Here is a 20,854-nt window from a genome sequence, read left to right as displayed (position 1 = left end):
CACCACGATTGTATTTATTGAGCATTTGTTTGCACCAATTGACGCGAGCGTCTTTTTGAGTTTTTGTCAAATTGTGTGGGATCCAACGAGAACATACCTTTCTCACAGCTAAATGATCATGTAATATTTTATATATGCTGGTGGAACTAATGCCTATGGTTGCCTCAATCTCACAGTATGTCACATGACGATCTTGCAGTATTAGGTTTTGCACAGCATCAATGTTTTCTTGAACAACAACTGATTTTGGACGACCTACGCGAATCTCGTCGGTGAGCGAATGGCGGCCACGATTAAATTTGTTATACCAGCGTTTCACAGTGGCAAAGGATGGGGCTTCATCGCCAAATGTGGAAGTAAGTTGATCGATGCACTCTTGTCTTGATAATCCACGTCGAAAATCGTAAAAATCGCACGAAAATGTTCACGAGTTAATTCCATTTTATTGTTGTTGCGCAATCTCCAAGGCAACATAAACAACACAAATGAAGCAATTGACAAAACATTTGAAGTATGTTATGGTCAATAATGCCAGACGATTCCGTGCAAACGTCAAATCGCGCCTAACTTCAATCAGTGTTGCCAAGGCTCAAAATATAAATAGTGACCCTCGTAGTTTCTCTGTTATTAAAGCTTGAAGAGAGTAAACATTATTTTGGGACACACAGTATTTCATACATTCTTGCTGCAGTTTTCCAAATTGTTTTACAGCAGAGCTTGATATTTACAATGTTCTTCCATTCTAAACTCGTAATGAACAAGTGATATATGTGAAATGATGGACACACAAACTGTCAACTCTGTCAACCTCAAAACTTGACAAATAAACTCGGTCCAGAAACTTTATTGTCACACCTGGTATAAATGCAAAAGAAAACACATAGATCAACAAGTGCAAAGTGCTTTATTAGAAAATAACAAAAAAGGATCACACACAAAATACTTATCAATGCAGTACTAGGGTGCAGATACTAAAAATCATGCAATGAAGAGAGAGAATGTTAGTCACCATCTTGTGATGTTATTAGCTCTGAAATCCAATCTGAAACCAATCTTAACTGGACAATATCTCAGACTACACACTTGGTGTCTCCCTTAAACATTTAAGTATCACTTGGCACTGTAACTAAGTTATGATGCTGTATATCTCAACTGGAAGGCATGGAGTGAATGTGTTTGTGCCAATGTACTTACTCTTATACCTAAATGTTACTATTATACCATTTTTACCTTCCCATGGGTATAAGATCAAAATATACTATTAATTAATTCTTGATTAAAAACAATGCAGTTTGTTGAAACAGTGAGATTTCTACATGAACAATACCACAGCAAGGCATGTAAGAATTATCTCTGCTAGAATTATGAAATGCATGTATAGTACTAAAAAATAATTATTGAGACACTCAAGAGTGAATGGGAACTCCTATACTCCCGTCAACGTCAACCTACAACAACCTAATCTGACCATAGGAAAAGAACGAGGACTAGAGGATGTATGTTAACAAGAGCCTAGAGACAACCTAGGAAGATTGGGATGGACAAGGACAGTGAGGATTCTTCACTGAAGAGCTAAAAGTGTAGGCAATTCTAAGATGGGTTTAGGGTTGTGTGACAAAGTAATACATTTGTTACTTTGTAGAATACTTTTGCACAAAATCTTACAAATTTCATTGTACAAACTTGATTTTATTTACAATAGTTTTTACCTACATCTAAATATTAACAATGTACATTGAAAACTACAACACTACCTTTTCTTCCTGTTACCGCCAGCAAGACTCCAAGATGACATTTTGCCATGGTCCTAGAAAGGCGAGGGAGAAACATAATTTGCGACTGAACGAGGCATACATGAACAATAAAAGAACAGCCTAAACTACCAACATAAAACAAGTCCAACAAAGGAATTCTGACAATGTATGCATTTTTTTAAACTGACATTCAACAATGTCAAAAGATAGAAAGAAAATACTGGTTGCTAAATTGTAAAAAGAAGTTTTCTCTTACCTTTAACTGAACTCCTGCTGAAGACAAATTTTCTCTAAGGCTATCACAGGCTTTCAACAACACTTCATTCTTCTCACTAGCATCACTCTGTAAAAGAAGCATACTAGTGATTAAATCCTGAGTTTGAATTTCAGGCATTCTGAAAACTGAAAAGTAGAAGAACCATTTAAGAATCTCAACTTCTATGAAGTAATACACTATGATTTTGAACTAACTACCTGTAAAAATAAACTAATAGATACATAGACTAACCAATTTTAAAATATCATATACTTAATAAATAAAGTGTATTCTTAATTCAACTTTTGAATAGGAAAAGACAAAGAATTATTGAACTGTATGCAGTACAATTGACATTTAAATTTGTAGTTTCATTCTGGGTTCAAGGCCCATCAGAACAGAGATCCTTCAGTGCATTTGTTTTATCTATTTCCATTTTCATCACTGCAAATACCATAAAAGAGTAGAAACACACCATTTATGTGGTGAAAACATTTTGTGAAAAAGTTACATGTTGCTCTTATTGCTCTTGCAAGAGATTAATTTGAAATATTCAGTGTCTTCTTTAACACATTGGGGTCTCACGACGGGCATAGCCCGCAGTGCACTTAAAGGCAATGTGGACGAATGACGGGCATAGCCCGTCCTGCGGTATGCAATCGCTTTGCCGATTGAACGACAGGCTATGCACGTACTTCGTCTCATGCGCGTGTTCATTCAAGCCCCTCTGTTGAAATTCCGACTGCTAGGTGACTCATGTGCTATTTTTATCTCGCACCTGTGACTGTTTGTTGTCGGGTTGATGTACTGTGCATTGTTTAGAATGGCGTCGTTAGATCAAGACTGCATGGAGGATTCCGACACAGAGTTTGAAGTTAGCGACGATTTTGATGATGCACATGAATTTGAAGATTTGGAAGGTAGGTTATATTCATAATAATTATTGTCGACAATATAAACAGTGTTGCAAACTCTAGTATTTTATGAATGAAGTGAGAAGAGGTAATTTTTTTGGGTCTATTCATCTTGCCTCTTGCTTGATTCTCCTACATGCACTGATGTAATTTTTAGTTTTTCCATTTATTATTTTGTATAGTGTATGTAAAATGAAAATTTATTTTATTTATTTAGTTTATTTATTTATTTGTTTAATTTTTACAGATGACGCAGAACCAACTGATACATCGTCTGGTCCTGTCCTGCAGCCTCTTTTTCATACAAAAGATAATTACTTGTAATTTGTAATTATTTTTTGTTATGTGCACATAAGAAGTATTCTTATGCAAGATTCAAAAGATGTATTGATAGTTTATGTAGTTAATTATTGAAATTTCCCGATTACAAACTTAAAAATCTCTATATTTACATTTGTTACAATGTTGTACTTTTTCCTTCTTCACAAAACATTGCTGAAAAAAATACTAAAAAACGTCTGAAAATGAAAATAAAATTTAACAAATTTTTGTTCCTTGAAAAGAGGAAGTTTTGTAGATTTAAGAAATATGTGGTAAATAAAAACAAATTAAAAATATTTTTTCTATGATTTTTTGAAAAACAACCAAAAACCGCAGACCAGAGGTAATAATGCTGTATTATGAGGCCAGACCCGAATGTGTTAATGTAGGTTGGTGTCTGGTACAGAGGTAATATTATGTCACTGCATTGTTTACAACTGACTGGCAGAAGTTTTGATTTACACTATTCCCTATGGCTATGCAGTGATAGGTTGTGTCCTCTGCTGTGCTGTGCTGCTTAGTGTCTTGTGGTTCTTGTCTATTGTGGTTAGGGGTTGGCAGCTGGGAGTTTTACAGCAGGTCTGGGATTTTTCAGAATACAGGGTGCCATGTGGGATGTTGATTAATAACACTGGTCGACATGGGTTCTGATGTTTGGAAACTAATTGTGGTTTCTGAAACTACATTTGATGCTGATTTCAGAAGTGACCTTGTTTTTGTTGTATCACCCTCAGTTATTTAGAAATCTTCATTGTTGTAAATCTTAATTCCTGCCCAGAAATTAGAAGTTAATAATATTCCCGATAGATGGCAGTGCACCTCTTATTACATTATATGATTAACAAAATTGCTGAAGACGCCTAGTAACAATGAATGATTCAATAAATTTGTTTCTAAGTTTTGTTATTCGATACCAACTAATGCAAATAGTACAGTTTTTAATTTATTTACCGTGTATAAGGTTACGTGATCCGAAAACCTTAGTTAAGTATATTGTAGATATTATATATGTAAATAGCAGTAGGGAATGCAAAACATTTGATAAAGTTTCCGTCATTGTCGATAGTTCGTGCTGTGTCGAGAGACAATGTCGTCGTGCAGGAAGTGTTTGAACTCGCCCCATGTATTCTGTTACATTTGTGGAAGCTATGTAGTGAAGAGGCAAAGACAACGTATCACCACATTTGTGAGGTCTGCTTACCACGAATATTTTGGTGTTAAAGTAGGTGATCAGGACAAAAACTGGGCCCCGCATGAAGTTTGCAAAACATGTGTGGAAGCTTTGCGATTGTGGAAGTGTGGCAAGAGGAAAGCATTGCCATTTGGAATACCAATGGTATGGCGGGAACCAAAAAATCACATTGATGACTGATATTTCTGTGCTATAGATGTTAGCGGTTTCAGTGCTAAGAACAAGAGCAATGTGAGCTATCCCAACAACATAAAATCGGCCATTAGGCCCGTGCCTCATGGGCCAGATGTACCTGTACCTGTACCACGTACGAGTAGTGATAATTGCAGCACTTCAAGTGACAATGAAGTTGAACGTGCACACTATGATGACAGTGACGATTTCTGTCCTGGTACAAGTACAGGCACTCTGCAACCTTTCACACAACATGAACTGAATGATCTCGTAAGAGACCTAAATTTACCAAAGGAGAGTGCCAAATTTCTTGGTTCCCGACTGAGTAAGAAACACCTGTTGTCTCCAGGAACACATTTCTCATGGTACAGGCATCGAGAGACAGAGCTATTCCCATACTTTACTGAAGACGAAAACCTTGTTTATTGTAACAACATAAGGAAAGTCATAGAATTGTATGGTATTTCTTACAATGTAAGTGAATGGAGACTTTTCATTGATGCATCACAGACTAGTCTGAAGGGTGTTCTGTTAAATAACTGTAATGTGTTCCCATCGATTCCAGTTGCATATTCTGTGTCGCTTAAGGAAACTTATGAAACTTTGAGGTTCATGCTACTGAAAGTGAAATATGAAGAACATGGTTGGTCTGTCTGTGGAGATTTCAAAGTGATAGCTTTGTTGCTGGGAACACAAAATTCCCTTGCTTCTTGTGCGAATGGGACAGTCGGGACAGGGAGAATCATTGGAAAGTGAAAACGTGGCCAAGTAGAGAATCTCTCACTCCAGGGAAGAAGAATGTGACACAACGGCAATTAATTCAGTCGTCTAAAATACTGCTTCCTCCGTTGCATATTAAGTTAGGGATAATGAAACAGTTTGTGAAAGCGTTAGACAAAGACGGCGAATGCTTTAAATACATTGCCAGGAAATTTCCATCCGTCACTGAGGGTAAGCTCAAAGAGGGTATTTTTGTTGGCCCTCAGATACGGAAACTGATGTTGGATGCAGATTTTGAAGAAATAATGACTGCTACGGAAAGGGATGCCTGGGTAAGTTTCAAAATGGTGGTTGCCCATTTTCTGGGCAATGAAAAACACGTTAACTATGAACGTTTTGTGAAAAATCTGCTAACGAATTTATGTAAACTTGGTTGTAAAATGAGCCTCAAATTGCATTTCCTTAACTCACATCTAGATTTCTTTCCGAGTAATCTCGGACACTTCAGCGAGGAGCACGGGGAAAGATTTCACAAGGACATAGCAGAGATGGAACGGAGATACCAGGGACGATGGAATGTTTCCATGATGGAAGATTTTTGTTGGATGTTAAAAAGAGATGTTTCTACTTCGGGTGTCGGGGAAGGCAGAAAGTCAAAAAGAATGAAGTTTGATCCTGAGTCTCAGTAATTCAAAATTCACTATGTTATATCTCTTTCTAGACATGTGTAAATGAAAATGTACATGAATATAGTATATAATATAGATTTTACAATCTCAATATATGTCCCACTGATTACTATATTTCCAAAATTATTTATTCTATGTGTCTGTAATATGATTATATAAACCCCAAATGATCCCAATAATACCATAATAGACCCCTATATGCTATTCAGTTTTCACGATTTGTGAAAAATTGTGACGTGATGGAGCAAAACGGTTTTCAAATTTGAATTCAGCATGAAAAATCCTTTCAGAGTCACCTATTCATTTCAAAACATCGTTCAACTTTTGAAAAAATGTCGACCAGTGTAATCAAAATCAAAATTAATTAGTCAGAAGAGCAAGAATATCAACCTGGACACAAGGAACTTTTTCCACACAACAGAAATGTTTACTTAAGATAAATGCATAGTTCTAAAAAAAAGATAAATCCTACACACATTTTTCCCATCAAGGCTCCTCTGCAAAGCAGTTTCCCTCACAGTACTGCGGAACTGAAGCATACAGTCCAATATCTCGTCCACCTTTACAGGAACGGCATCGGCTTCAGTTTTTAGTACTTCCTAGAAAACAACAAACTGCAATAGAACATTTTCCAACATAGAAAAACCTCTAATTATGGACCTAACCCATCAAATTACAAAAAATAATGTAATTACCGCATTTTCATTGACATTTCAGTTCTAGTGAAAATATTAAAAATAGGGATGAGTCGATGTCGATACCAATGTATTGGTACTGGCTGATACCAATGTAAGTATCAGGAAGTGCTGGTTGAAATTTAATCACCAGTACCGCCGATACTTTTCTGGAGTCCAAGCATCTCATGCAATCTGCGAAATGCCATGCACTCTCATAGAGTCTAAATATTCTGGAAAGGATGCAAAATCCATCTTTCATAATTTTACAACATTGTGGGAGGAAATGGATCTTTTATGATTGTCAGGGATATACAGTGGAACCTCGAATTTATGTTTTTCAGGGGACCATGCTGAAAAACTTGAACTGCTGATAAATGTACAATCGAGGAAAATTTTATAGCATTTTGCTCTACTGAGACCATCAAGTTTGAATGCATAATGCAGGAAAATCCAGTAACGTAAAATCGGAGTTCCACTTCAGTTCCAATTAAAAACGTATATATACAAAATTTATAAACATTCTGACCTACTTTGAATTGTTACAATTTCCAAGTACTGGTATTGGCTAAAACCTAATTAAAAGAGATCAAAAGGTGATCTGTTAAGTCTGTATAAAATGCTGAAATGTTACTAAATGAACCATTAGAAAAAGAGACTAAACTTCATGCTATGTGGCATGTAGCATAACGAATAGTAAAGTGACCACTGTCTAGGGATGTGCCTTCAACTAAGATCAAAATCTTCAAATTCCCCTGATGAAGATCCCAGGTAGGTCCAAAAATTCGGATTTTATTTTTTATGATATTAATATTGATGTTATCAATGTGGCACTTTGCATATTTGTAAAATCTACCCTGGCCAGCTGCATACATTCCAATGTAGAATATGTACGTACGCCTATCCATGAGAAATTAGTGACCAAGGTTGCAACTCATTAACTTACATCTTTTCGTAAAATGGTAACCCCAAGAAGCTGCATGATGTGCCTGATGTGATTAACAGCTGCTGCCACAACAGCTGGACTTCGTGAATGTTCATTATTCTGAAAAGAATAAAAAAATAACAATTACAGTTTTTTTTTCCTACGTTAGAGTTATTCATTAATACTGGGTGGACGAATGAAACAAGTGATTTTAAATCATTGATATTTTTTATGTACATTGACCAAGAAGCTGTTGCTGACAATAAATACATAGTACGATATCATTTGATTTTATGTTGAAAAGATCTCAAGTTGCGAAAACAACACTCCTATAGGTCTCGTGGGACAACTTGAACTCTGGGGAAAGTGGAAATCCAAGGAGGCCATATGGGTTTTGTCAAGAAAAAGGCAGGCTGGTGGAGAAAATTCCAATGTTGCCATCTACAGATGTAAACAATTAACTGGTCACTCAGTTTAGATGTAGAGTTGCATAATTCGGAAAAATGCGGTTCTGCATTGCGAAGCCAGGCAAGAAATGTGAGAGAAGCCTCGTTTCCCAAGATATTTGCCGATATCCGTGGCGGAGTGGTTAGCACAGCGAGCTACGATGTGAGGAGCCCCGGGTTTGAATTCCGACCAGTAGATGGTAGATTTTGTGCGTGTCCCTTCATCAATATCATCATATCCTCACTCATCGTCATCTTCGCGATTAGCCAAAAGTGGCAGGAAAGCCAAGTAAAATAAAACAAATCAATGAATCCAATTTGGATAAAGGGATTATTAATTCATTGATTGATTTTATTATATTCACTTTTCTGCCACTTTTGGCTAACCGCGAAGATCAGAATAATTGATTGATAAGACGAAACTCATGAAGGGACAATCAGAAAGAACACTCATGCCCAGGCCGTGATTCGAACCCGGGACCTATGACATCGAAGTGCACTGTGCTAATCACTCCAAAACAAACCATAAAAAGGGGTTATTAGAAGGCTTGTAAGAGATTCTTACGTTATGGACAATACTTTACCTACACCTATCAAAGAAGTTGCGAGAAAAAATCAATTTCGATTTGGTATCACATTATAGAAATGTTTACTTGATCTTTATTTTCCTTATTAGAGAACTGAAACCAGTAAGAGGTTTTGATGGAGAAACCAGATATTATTGCTGTGCGTGCCGATTTCTTTAGAGAAATTCATGACTTCCCAAACACTGGAGCAGTAGTGTACTATTTAGACAAACACACATAAACGAGCATCATACGGTGCCAAAACTTGGTAGTGTGACAAAGACGTTGTAAGGTCTTTCCCACCAAGTGGAAAAGGAAGGAGAGGCTTCTAATGGCAACCATCTACGTAGCACAATTTCTTGTGGCCTTTCGCAAGTAAAATATTTGGGGCCCTTAGTGAAAAATATGTGTATATATATATATATAGAGAGAGAGAGAGAAGATAATACCATAATGTATATAATAACTTCCATTACGAAAAGGAGAGAGAAGGAAATGGGGGGGAAGAGAAGCTCGCAGCATTGTATACAAAGCAAACATGGCTCTAATTGGTTAGAACAGCGATATACTTTTTTGTCAATTAAAAGAACGTAGTGTATATACAGCTTTGATAAGAAATGCTCTGGGTTATCACAAGCTTTCTGATAACATATATTGAGAATATCAAGAAATTAGTGCGGTTGCAAACACTGCTTTTGAAGGGCAAAGAACTCATTATGAGGGTTGTAACTGCCTCCGCGGTCAACTCGAATAATTTCTCCTCAGAGCTCAAGTTGTGGCGCGAGGCCTATAATATAGCCTCCATTTTACTGCTCACATTCTTCGAATCTTGATCAGGGATCATTCAGGCAACATTCCCATGAAAATCTGAGACACTTCGTGTCAAATTCTTTGTTTAGGTTCCTCAATAACTTGTGAGGGAGTGGGACCACTCTTCTAAGTACCACACAAGAAGAAATTGCCCGTTAGATCTGGTGACCTTGCAAGCCATGAAATATTGCTGTAGGTGGAGATAATGCGATTTGGAAAACAAAATGTCTTAAAACTTGAAATGACTGTCATGTATTGCTGGCAACCTAATCAAGCTTAGTTGGAAAACTTGGGACGCTTAAAATCCACACTTTTTATTTCCATTCATTCGAAACAAGAAACCCACCGTGAAGTGTGTCAAATTCCCATGGAAATGTAACTCCGTGCAATGGGTGATCAAGTACCAAGATTCGAAGATAGTGTACTATGAAACGGAAGCCACTTTAGGATTTCTAAACTTGAGTACTTCTCATCATAAAATCTATTTAATATACTTTTATGCTATTGTCAATATCAACTTTCTTGGACATACATAATTTACTGCTTTATTGGCTTACAGTTTTTAAAAATTATGAGAATTGAAGTGTTGTAAACAGGGACCCTCAATTTTCTGTTTTTAGGGAACTAAGATACAAAAACTTAAAATGAAGAGAAATGTAAAACCCACGGAAATTACGTAACATTATGCTCTATTAGGATCATGAAGCTTGAGGGAAAATGTAATATCCAGAAACATTCAATCAGCATTCCACTGCATAATGTTACTACCTATATTGCTCTGTTGCTGATGTCAGGAAAGAGTGAGCTTTTATACGAATCTCTAAATATGCAGTTACTTTTTCTAAAACAAGAGCCGTAAGAATAACACAATTGCCTATCTCTCTTATTTTACTTTAAAAAATCTGTAATTTTTCCAGTTACAATGGACTTGTACTTACAGATGGTTCTGTCTTTAGCATTCTGTTCCCTTTTGTAATAAACTGTACCACTGCATTCATTCCTTTTGCTGTGTCAAAGTCATCTAAAAGAGAAGCACTAAATTTTTCTCTGGTTTCACTCAAAGCCTGCAAAAAGTACATAAAAAAACTACATTATGAATTGTGACAGAACAGCATGCACAAGTATTCTGTTTAGCCAAGCATTTAATTACTACAAATGGATACTACTTGTTTTATTTCTAGACAATTTTACAAATCATTTTAATTCCTCAATATCAAGTGCAGTTTTAGTTAGGGCTTAGCCAATACTAATGCCTGAATTATTTATATTTTACAACAAAAAATGGGACATTGCTATGGTATATTTAAATTGAAATCTTCCATACTATTTTTTTTTTTAATATTTTGAACTACTTGGAATACGGTATTGGTGGGAATAGGTTAAATGCATAGACAGTAGTATTGGTATCGGATCAGCCCCAGTCTTAATTCTAAGAGAAATTAAACATTCAAGTGCCACGTCCCGTAGAGGGTGACACCAGTCCGGCTTAGGCCAGGGTAAAAACATGAGATTCTCAGGGCAACTAAAACTGACTGATAACTTACTTTAGAAGGAGAAAAGGAAGAAAGGAAACAACTTGTTTAACCTACTACAGAAGGTACAATGCACTGTATATTCTTAATTTTCATATTACATTAAATTTATATACAGGATTGTATTTAAAGCTGTCTCTTTGTTTCTTGGTCACATATATCTCTATTAAACATATTTCATCTACTGGGAGGCTTCTTCTTCTTTATGGATACGTGATGGACTTCTTCTTCTATTTGGCTAACAAGCTTCTTCTTCCTCTTCTTTATGGATATGTCAAAGACTTCCTCTTCTGTCAGCTAATAGGCTTCTTCTTCTATTAGTTGATAGACTAATTTTTCTATTGGTTAATGGACTTCTTCTTCTATCATTGATTGGTTAATACTTCTTCTTCTATAAATTGATTAATAGACTTCTTCTATCAATTGGTTAATAGGCATCTTCTTCTACTAGTCGATAATCTGCTCCTACTAATCAATATACTTATTCTTCTATTTGTTAGTAGACTTCTTCTTCTATCAATAGGTTAATTGTCTTCTTCTACTAGTCGATAGTCTTCTTCTTCTACTAATCAATATACTTATTCTTCTATTCGTTAGTAGACTTCTTCTACTAATCAATATACTTATTCTTCTATTATTTAATACACTTCTTCTATCAATAGGTTGTCTTCTTCTTCTACTAGTTGCTAGTCTTCTTCTTCTACTAATCAATATACTTATTCTTCTAGTAAATACATCTCTTATTTACAAAAGCACCTATATCCAAATTCCTTCATTTATTAAACATTGGATTGATTCCCGTATCTTTTCTGCTACATTTCCCTTCTCTTTTGGGCTTTGTCAAAGATACAACAATAATTCAAATCAATATTCTGCTGCACAATAGCCTAATAGAAGCAGAAAAAAGGGGTTAATCGAAGGGTGCCGCCTGTCCCGTCCTCGACCTCGATCCGGGTCACAACGGAAGTGCTTGGGGGCCGCCACTGAGTTGGAGCCGTACCGGGGAAAACAACCGAAAAGGTCTAGCGGGACAACTCCTTCCCATTAAGATGGTAGAGATATAAAATTGTAATCGCTTTATAACTTCATTAATCTTTACATACAATCACATATGCTGCACGTGTCGATCATTTCTTTATCTCGTCTTTATCCATCTCCATTGTTTATCTCAGTTCATAAATTTATGTAAGCACAATTAATTTCAGTTCTCCCAAACACTTTCATTCGATTCACGTGCACATTGTTTATAATCTGCGATCGTAATATTTCTTCCGCATGCTGCCATCTATGATTCCTTATTTCAATCATTGGGACATATGGTTTACTTGTGCCGGTACGTAACACAACAGACATGGAACTTTAATAAATTCTCTGAATGGTGGAAATTGTTCAGGAGCCCTGCAAATACTCACACATCATCTTTCCTTGACCCAGGACAATCCCGAAAGTATCCTGAATCCTCTATGACTATCTTCTAATGAAATAAACCAAACTCAGAGATCTAGGAAATCTTATCAATTCTAAACTTGCTTTTGAAGAACATAATGGTGACGTGAATGCTAGTTTACTCTACAGATTCACTGTTATCAATAATCCAGTACTCTCCACAAAATCTGGACACCCACCTCTGGGGAATCCTACATTCTTACCTGCATCCATTCCGATTCGTCAATAGCACCAGCTTTATATCCACTGATATAAGCTTCACAGTCATCCAAGAATGATTCTATCTTTTTAAGAACAGCTACAGCATTCTCCATAGTTGAATCCGTATACTCTATATCTGTGTAAAGATTTGAAAAATAATTATTTTAATAAGAGAGTTAAAATATTAAAACTAATCACACCACCTCTGGTATGTGACACATGACACAGTGCAATGTATAGTGGATAGCTTTACCTTATGAACCAGTTAATATAAAGAGTGGATCACAAGAATGTTAGGTTCGATACCTGGTAGAGGCACTTAGTGGTTCGGGTCCCACTTTAAACTGTAGGTCCAGTCCCAATTAGCCTTACTGTGCAAAAAGTGGACTTAAAACAAGAACTCAACAACAAGAATGTTAGGTATTTTAAATGAAACTCAGAGCAATGGTTGGCATGAGAAGGATATCTACTAAAGCCTAAAGAAAACCACAGATGTAGCTCACGACAAAAGTTTATCTTAAATGCTTCGTATGGAAGAGAATATCTGTTAAATCTCCACCATTTGGTTGATGAGTCCTGAGCCCAATGACACGTGTCACAGCATTGGCTAGGCAAACAATCTTTCCCAATCAGATACCTAGTTGATTACAAAACACAGCATACCTTCAATTTTATCGTGCGTACTGAAAGTTGTGATCAACATGTTACAAGAAGGAAGTAAACTGTACAAAAAAGAATCTAATATATGCCTGTTAAAGTACATACCTTTATTAGTCTTCAACATAATCACCATCTAAATCGACAAATTTTTACCAACGTTCTGGAAGTTTGAAAATTCCTCTGTTGTAGAACTCCGTTCGGTCACGTCTGAGTATTCTCCTAACGGCAAGTTCCACTTCCTTGTTGGTGTCATATCTGTTTTCCCGCATGTGTTCAGAAAACAAGTGAAAGTCAGAAGGAGCCAGATCTGGACTGTAGGGAGAATGTCGAAGGAGTTCCCAACCAAATCTGGCAACTTCATCCCTCGTTAGCTGTGCTGTGTGCGGCTTGGCATTGTCGTGTTGGAGGATAACACTATCCCTGCCAGGACGTTTTTCACGAATAGCACGACGAAGTTTTCTCAAAGAGCGCAATCAGTGAGATGCATTGATTGTTTCCCCAGGAGTGAGAAAGTCCACGAGAAGAACACCCTCCGAATCCCAGAAGACAGTTCCCATTACTTTGCCAGCTGATGACATTGTCCTCGGTTTCTTCTTTCTTGGTGATGTTTGATGTCCCCACTCCAGGCTTTGACGTTTACTCTCAGGCTCGTAGAGGTGGAAAAAGGTTTCGTCTCCAGTAACCAAACACTTCAAGAAACCCTCACCTCCATCCTCTGCTCGGTACTGCGCCAAAAGTTCCGTGCAAACATCTTTTCTGTTTCGTTTTTGTGCCGCATTCAAATCCCTTGGCACTCATCTGCAACACACTTTCCGGTAACCCAGTACACCAATCATCTCCTGGATAGCACTGTGCCCTACTCCAACAATGTGTGAAAGTTCCCTAACCGAAACACGCCTGTTCCCCTGGATGATTTCCTGGATGCGATTTCCTGTTGTTCGAGGCAGTTCTCGGGCGGCCTGTGCGAGGGAGATTACTGATGTCTGTGTTTCCACCTCTAAAATGTTTTATCCATCGCCTGATGCTACTGGCAGCCATACACTGATCACCATACACTTCCTGCAATCAGCGGTGGATATCTGATGCCGATGCACCTTCCTTCAACAGAAATTCAATTACTGCACGCTGGCGAAATGACGTGTCAAACGGAACCATTACTCGCTACTCGCTAATGCGCATACGTACTGCGCCGATCACCCCACTTTCAAGTGTATGTTGTCACAATAGATGGTTCTAACTGTCTTATACAGCGCATCGCTCTACATGAACATTTACGTCTGAAATAAAAAGTTGATCACGACTTTCAGTACGCACCAAGTATAATAATAATAATTAATAATAATTGGGACTGTCAAATTTGGAGACCTGGCTGGAAAAGTAACATCTCCAAGTCTGGGGACAAAAGAGATCTGAAAATTGGCATCCTCTGTTCTTGCAGTCATAGTCAGTATGGGGCAACTCCTGTCATAAACCAAACCTGTTTCATGGCATTGCTTAACCCACTTTCAAACTAACATGTCAGATGGTGCATTCATACAACTATACTCTACTATACTATACTCTGCTGGAATGCATTTTGATTCTGTATTATAATCAGTCTTGATGTAGAGCTGTGGTCTCAACACAATTTGTTGCATGCTCCAAGGATCCATGCCAAGTTAATTTGTATGTGTGGTACTTACTTCCTCACCAACCATCATTGCCTTGTACTCAAGGGGTTCAGGGAGAGTCACATATGTATTGGTTCAGATCCCACCCTAATCAGATCCAGTTCTGATGAACCTATCTGTGCATAAGGTGGACTTAAAACAACACAACTTGCACAATTAACTGAGTAAAATCCAGAACATTCCCATGGGCACTCTATATAAACAGAAAATAATAGCATCCAAATAACAGAACTATATAACAGTTGGGCTGAAAAGTTCGTAGGCTGACTCATAGATGGCGTTACTAGAATTAAATCCATGTGATTTTTACTTAGTACTAACCTTCAAAAGATATGTGTATAAATTTCACAGCTGCCGGATAATTAGTTCGTGAGATATAGCATTGTGAGTGAAGCAGCTTTTGTTATTGTGAAAAAATGGATAAAAAAGAATTTCGTGTGTTAATAAAGCATTGCTTTTTGGCGAAAAAAAATACTGTTGAAGCCAAGGCTTGGCTTGATAAACATTATTCGGACTCTGCACCAGGAAAATCAACCGTTGAGAAGTGGTTTGCTAAATTTAAACGAGGCGAAATGAGCATCGAAGACGATGCACGCAGTGGACGCCCCAAAGAGGCTGTTACCGACGAAAACATCAAAAAAGTACACAAAATAATTTTAAATGATCGTAAAGTGAAGTTGATCGAGATAGCTGAGACTTTAAAAATATCAAAGGAACATGTTGGACATATTGTGCATGAATATTTGAACATGCGAAAGCTGTGTGCAAAATGGGTGCCGCGCGTGCTCACAATCGATCAAAAGCAACAACGTTTTGATGATTCGGAGCAATGTTTAGCGATATTCAACCGTAATAAACACAAATTTTTCCGTCGATATATTACAATGGATGAAACATGGCTCCATAACTACACTCCAGAGTCCAATCGACAGTCAGCCGAGTGGACTGCACGTGATGAACCGAATCCAAAGTGTGGAAAGACGCAACAGTCGGCTGGCAAGGTTATGGCATCAGTATTCTGGGATGCGCATGGTATTATATTCATCTATTACCTCAAAAAGGGCCAGACCATCAACAGCGATTATTACATAGCGTTGTTGGAGCATTTAAAGGATGAAATCACGAAAAAACGGCCCCATTTGAAGAAGAAAAAAGTGCTGTTTCATCAAGACAATGCACCGTGTCACAAATCAATGAAAACGATGGAAAAATTATATGAATTAGACTACGAATTGCTTCCCCATCTACCATATTCTCCAGATCTGGCCCCCAGTGACTTTTTCCTGTTTGCAGACCTTAAAAGAATGCTCGCTGGAAAGAAATTTAGCACTGATGAAGAGGTAATCCCCGAAACTGAGGCCTATTTTGAGGCTAAAGAGAAATCGTACTATAAAAATGGCATCGAAAAATTGCATGACCGCTATAATCGTTGTATCGCCCTCGAAGGCAACTATATTGAATAATAAAATCGAATTTTGTCAAAAAAATATTTTTTACTATGTTAGCCTACGAACTTTTCAGCCCAACTGTTACACACTATGTTTCAAAATGATGTGAACGATTCCAACCCGTTATACTTTATTCATAAATTGTCAAAATAAGATACAACTTAACACACATGTAATATAACTGTACAAGTTTAAGTGCCAATGGTTATCGCGAAGCTAACTAACAAATGCTCAATGTGAACAGCCTTCGTTACTCTGCACACATCAATACGGTAATCTAGCTCCATCCAGACATGTTTCACCATGTTCCAGAATGTTCTCATCAATAATTTGAACTGCGGCACTAAAGCAATGGATCTAATCGAGTTCTTTCCTGGTGGATCTTTATGAAATCGTGTACGAAACTGACGTTGCACACTCACGACCAACGTGCTCTCGCAAAATGCTTTCTCCTTACCACAGCCATTTTACAACTGGTCAGCCTGGCCCCTGGCAGAAGAATTTAGAACTACTGAGACCGTTCCAAAACGACTTAAGGATGTGTTTGAATGTATTTCACAAGATATTGGGTTGGTGATTATGTTGTATTGCTCATGGAATATGTTTTTAACATTCAGATCATTTTGAAACACACTGTATAACTAAAGGCAGTGGCTCAGTCGGTAACGCGTCTGACTACCATGCTAAAGGTCCCGGGTTCGATCCCCGGCCAGTTCAAATCCGGGAACTTTTCTAACGATGGAAGCGGTCCCGGTGCCCACCCAGAGTCAAATAACATGGGTACCTGGGGGAAACCCTGGGGGGTAAAGGTGGTCAGGGGTGTGATGCTGATCACATCACCCCCACTCACGACCGGATCAAGAAAGTGTGGGGCGTTACCCCCACACTCCCTATACGCCTTCATGGCATGGTGCTATGCACAGGGGAGCACTTTACCTTTTTTTATCTTTTTTTTTTTTATTAAAAGCCACCTCAGCAATTATTATTCCAAAGTGTATAATCAACAGTACTCCCATTTTGAACAACCAAAATACAATGTGCTCTAAGATATGTTATACATTTCATGTAGCTGCAGTGGTCTAGTCGGTAGGACATCTGACTACCATGCGGGAGACCCAGGTTTGATTCCAAAAGTGGATGATCTATGATCTAAGGTCAGAATTTTTCCGACTTTGTCCCTGCATAAAGTGCCTCTAGAGCTCACCCAGCTTCAATTAAATGGGTACCTGGGTGCAACCCTGGAGGGTAAAGGCAGTCAGAGTTTGGTGCTGATTACATCACCTTCAAAATGGCCGAGATCTATAGAATGTGAACAGGGCACATTTACCTATATATATATATATATATATTTCACACTTTGAATGTGGAAGTGGACTTTCAAAACTATTAAGTCTACACATTAAAAGTTCAAATCTAGGAAAGAAAGCCACACCTACTGTTTCTGTATGGAGAGAGCAGACATAACATTCTCAACTGGTTGGCTGTGAATGACTTCAAGAACTCTTGAATACTGATGGTGTTCTTCAATGACTTGGACATTTTCTCACTTCCCTTGAGATAAAGGTGTCCTGAAAAATAAATATCGAGCATTACTTGACATGATTGTGCAAACGAAAAGCAACATTTTCAAATCAACTTAAAATGTGTTCGTTACAACAAATGAAATCTAGGGCAAAGTCTTGTCTGTTAGTAAGACAGGATGGTGTACCAGTACGGCGGCAGAGATTTATGCAGTGATTTCTAATTGGGGGGATGGGTTAAGAGGTATTTAAGAAAAATTAGAGTTTTGGGGAGTGGATAAATCACAGCAGTATAATTTCTGACTCAACACCAGCAAATTTTACTAAAGTTTGTGGGGGAAAGTGAAGTAGAGTGTATATGCACATTTTTAGAGCTCTGTGACTGATATGGTAGACTACCAGATGTAGGTACTCAAGAAAGATAAACTATCTGCAACTGCTACTGTCCCTTTTGGCAAATTAAGAAATATAAACTTCAGAACCACTTTTACTTTGCTTGTCACGTGTTTACCATAAGAAGTGCCCAAGACAGAATGACTGTTATGTACTTTATAGTACTCAACCTTTTTAAACAACTTCCATTCGCTCAATCTGAGAGAAAACCACAGTCATCTTGAGGTGTAGTGCACACTGACAAAGAAAGGTTAGTTCAGAGTCACCAAGCATCTTGCCTCCCCCCCCCCCAAAAAAAAGAAAAAAACAGGGAGAGGGTGACAAAGGTGGACAATCTTCCCTTGAGCACTTTTTCGAGGGTCACAAAAGATTTAGTCAAGTATCTTTCTATTTTAACCTTCCTTCCTTATATACATGCCATGGGACAATGCAGTGACCATACCCAGAGAAGGGCTGGCTGCTGGCAGACGAGAAGAGGAATGGGGTAAGGATGTCTATTTGTGGCAAAAATAATATTACTGCAATTTTCATTAGCATGCCAAAATGAAATTAACAGGAAAGAAAGGCAAAATAACAATGCACAATCTATACTATTTTTAGAAAAATAAAAATTACCCTTTGTGTAAAATTCAAGATACAAGGTTACATTGCATGACCTTACATTAAATAAAGAGGTTAAATGAACCATTTATGTTCTTCGTGGAATATTTGCATTTTTTTTATCGGGCTGGTTAAATATCAGTTTATCAATACACTATTGATATCAGCAAAAAGTTCACATGTCCATCACTATGTAAAATAAATAAAAATACAAATGAGGCAAAGAAAAAAATGTCCACTTCAAGGCTTTTCAAATGAACCTCTTACTCTGTAACAAGGTTGTAAATTTTTTTTTAAAAAAATCCTTGCCAGAGCCACGATTTTGCAACTTGCTTCCTAATCAAGCAAGTTCCAATTGACTTGTATAGCCAATACAACCTTCAAATAAATAGCTAAAAAAGCTATGAACTGACCTGAATGCATCCAGTAATTCACCCACTGTGGAACATTGTGATAAGCACAGCATTGAGCCTCTTCATTCTCATGATGAGGAAAAATCAAGTCTATTCCTCCTGAGTGGATGTCAATGTTTCTTCCCAACAGCTCACTAAAAGGCACAAAAAAGAGAAAATGTTAATATATATATATTTGGAAAAAACACATGCATAAGAACTATATGAAACCCCGGGATACATATTCCAATACAAGGTAGAGATAAACTACTATGATTTTTTCACAGATCCAAAAAAGTGAATACGTTGCAAAATACAAAACACCCAAAGATGATTTTGCACTTGGTACAACATAAAAGTAAACACCCAGTGATTAGGTGTAATTTTGAATAAGCAATTCAGATTTTAAAAGGAAGGTACAGTGGAACCTCGATTTTAAGTGTTTCAGGGGATCAAGCTGAAAAAACTTAAAATGTGTGAAAATGTAAAAATTAATAAAAAAATTTATATTTCCATGTTGCGACCATAAAGATTGAATGTATAATGTGGAAAAATGTAAAAAGATTGAATGTATAATGTGGAAAAATGTAAAAAGATTGAATGTATAATGTGGAAAAATGTAAAATCCAGGAACATAAAATTGGAGTTTCACCATATTTACCTTAAAACTCAAATAGTTGTGGTCCAATACTTCACCACTGTCACTTGGCTCCTTCAGGGAAATCACAACAGGAGACAGGGGAGTTAAAAAGTAAAGAAGCAGGTATCCAAAGTAAGTTAAAAGATTGTAGAATACAGGCAAAGGGGGTGCAGATTAAAATGGGTTGATTCCTCCCATAAGAACCACAACATTTCAAGCTCAACATACTAGGTTTAAAAGCCCCTTTCGTAACTAAAAGTGCGAGGTTATAAAACAGATCTGCTAGAGAGGAATGCAGCACATGAAAAGAGAAGGGAGTTATAAAAATATAAATAAATAAAAAATAATAAATAATTGAGGGGTTACAAAAAATTATTACAAGCAAACTATTGAACTTATGTTAAGGAACGCAAACAGTTTGTGCGTGTATGTTTTGTTAAGCTGAGAGTTCATATCCCTGCCGCTAGGTGACACTCAAATCACCCACATCACTCACAGTGTGCTGCTAGGTGACACTCAAATCACCCACATCACTCACAGTGTTTTGTGCAATGTTTTGGTTCCCAAGATCACCATACCTTACACCATGTGACTTCTTTTTGTGAGGTTTCATCAAAGACAGGGTATTCGTCTCACCAATGCTGTGTGATATTGCAGCCTTAAGGGAATGTATTATCACAGCTATAGGCACCATTGACAGGCCCTTGTTGATGGAAGTGTGGCAAGAACTAGACTATCGTGTTGATGTGTGCCATGTCACCAGTGGTGCACACATTGAACATTTGAAGGTGTACAAAAAAAAAAATGTTTGAGTTCCTCGTTCGTTCTGGACTGGTCTTATTAACATAAGTTGAATACTTTACTTGCAACAAATTTTTGTAACAACTCTATTATTTATGAAATACCTGGTA

At 37.3% G+C, this 20,854-nt stretch overlaps 1 protein-coding gene across 1 annotated transcript in view; it reads right to left on the bottom strand.

Moving 5' to 3' along the window:
• Positions 1–893: 893 nt before the first annotated feature.
• CysRS-m (cysteine--tRNA ligase-like protein, mitochondrial) overlaps positions 894–20,854 on the bottom strand; it is a 30,237-nt gene continuing 10,276 nt past the window's right edge. The window contains exons 5-12 of the mRNA XM_083119129.1: positions 19,325–19,458; positions 17,835–17,966; positions 12,623–12,756; positions 10,380–10,505; positions 7,641–7,739; positions 6,497–6,619; positions 2,011–2,097; positions 894–1,807 (exon numbers count right to left, since the gene is read on the bottom strand). Of these exons, the coding sequence (XP_082975255.1) occupies positions 1,751–1,807; positions 2,011–2,097; positions 6,497–6,619; positions 7,641–7,739; positions 10,380–10,505; positions 12,623–12,756; positions 17,835–17,966; positions 19,325–19,458 (892 nt within the window). The 3' untranslated portion in view covers positions 894–1,750. The remainder of the gene's footprint in view (positions 1,808–2,010; positions 2,098–6,496; positions 6,620–7,640; positions 7,740–10,379; positions 10,506–12,622; positions 12,757–17,834; positions 17,967–19,324; positions 19,459–20,854) is intronic.

Source organism: Lepisma saccharinum, chromosome 3 (genome assembly GCF_977018435.1).
Source record: "Lepisma saccharinum chromosome 3, izLepSacc3.1, whole genome shotgun sequence".
NCBI classification, from domain to species: domain Eukaryota; kingdom Metazoa; phylum Arthropoda; class Insecta; order Zygentoma; family Lepismatidae; genus Lepisma; species Lepisma saccharinum.
The sequence above is the reverse complement of the archived record's forward strand: the minus strand, read 5'-3'. Positions and strand labels throughout refer to the sequence as shown.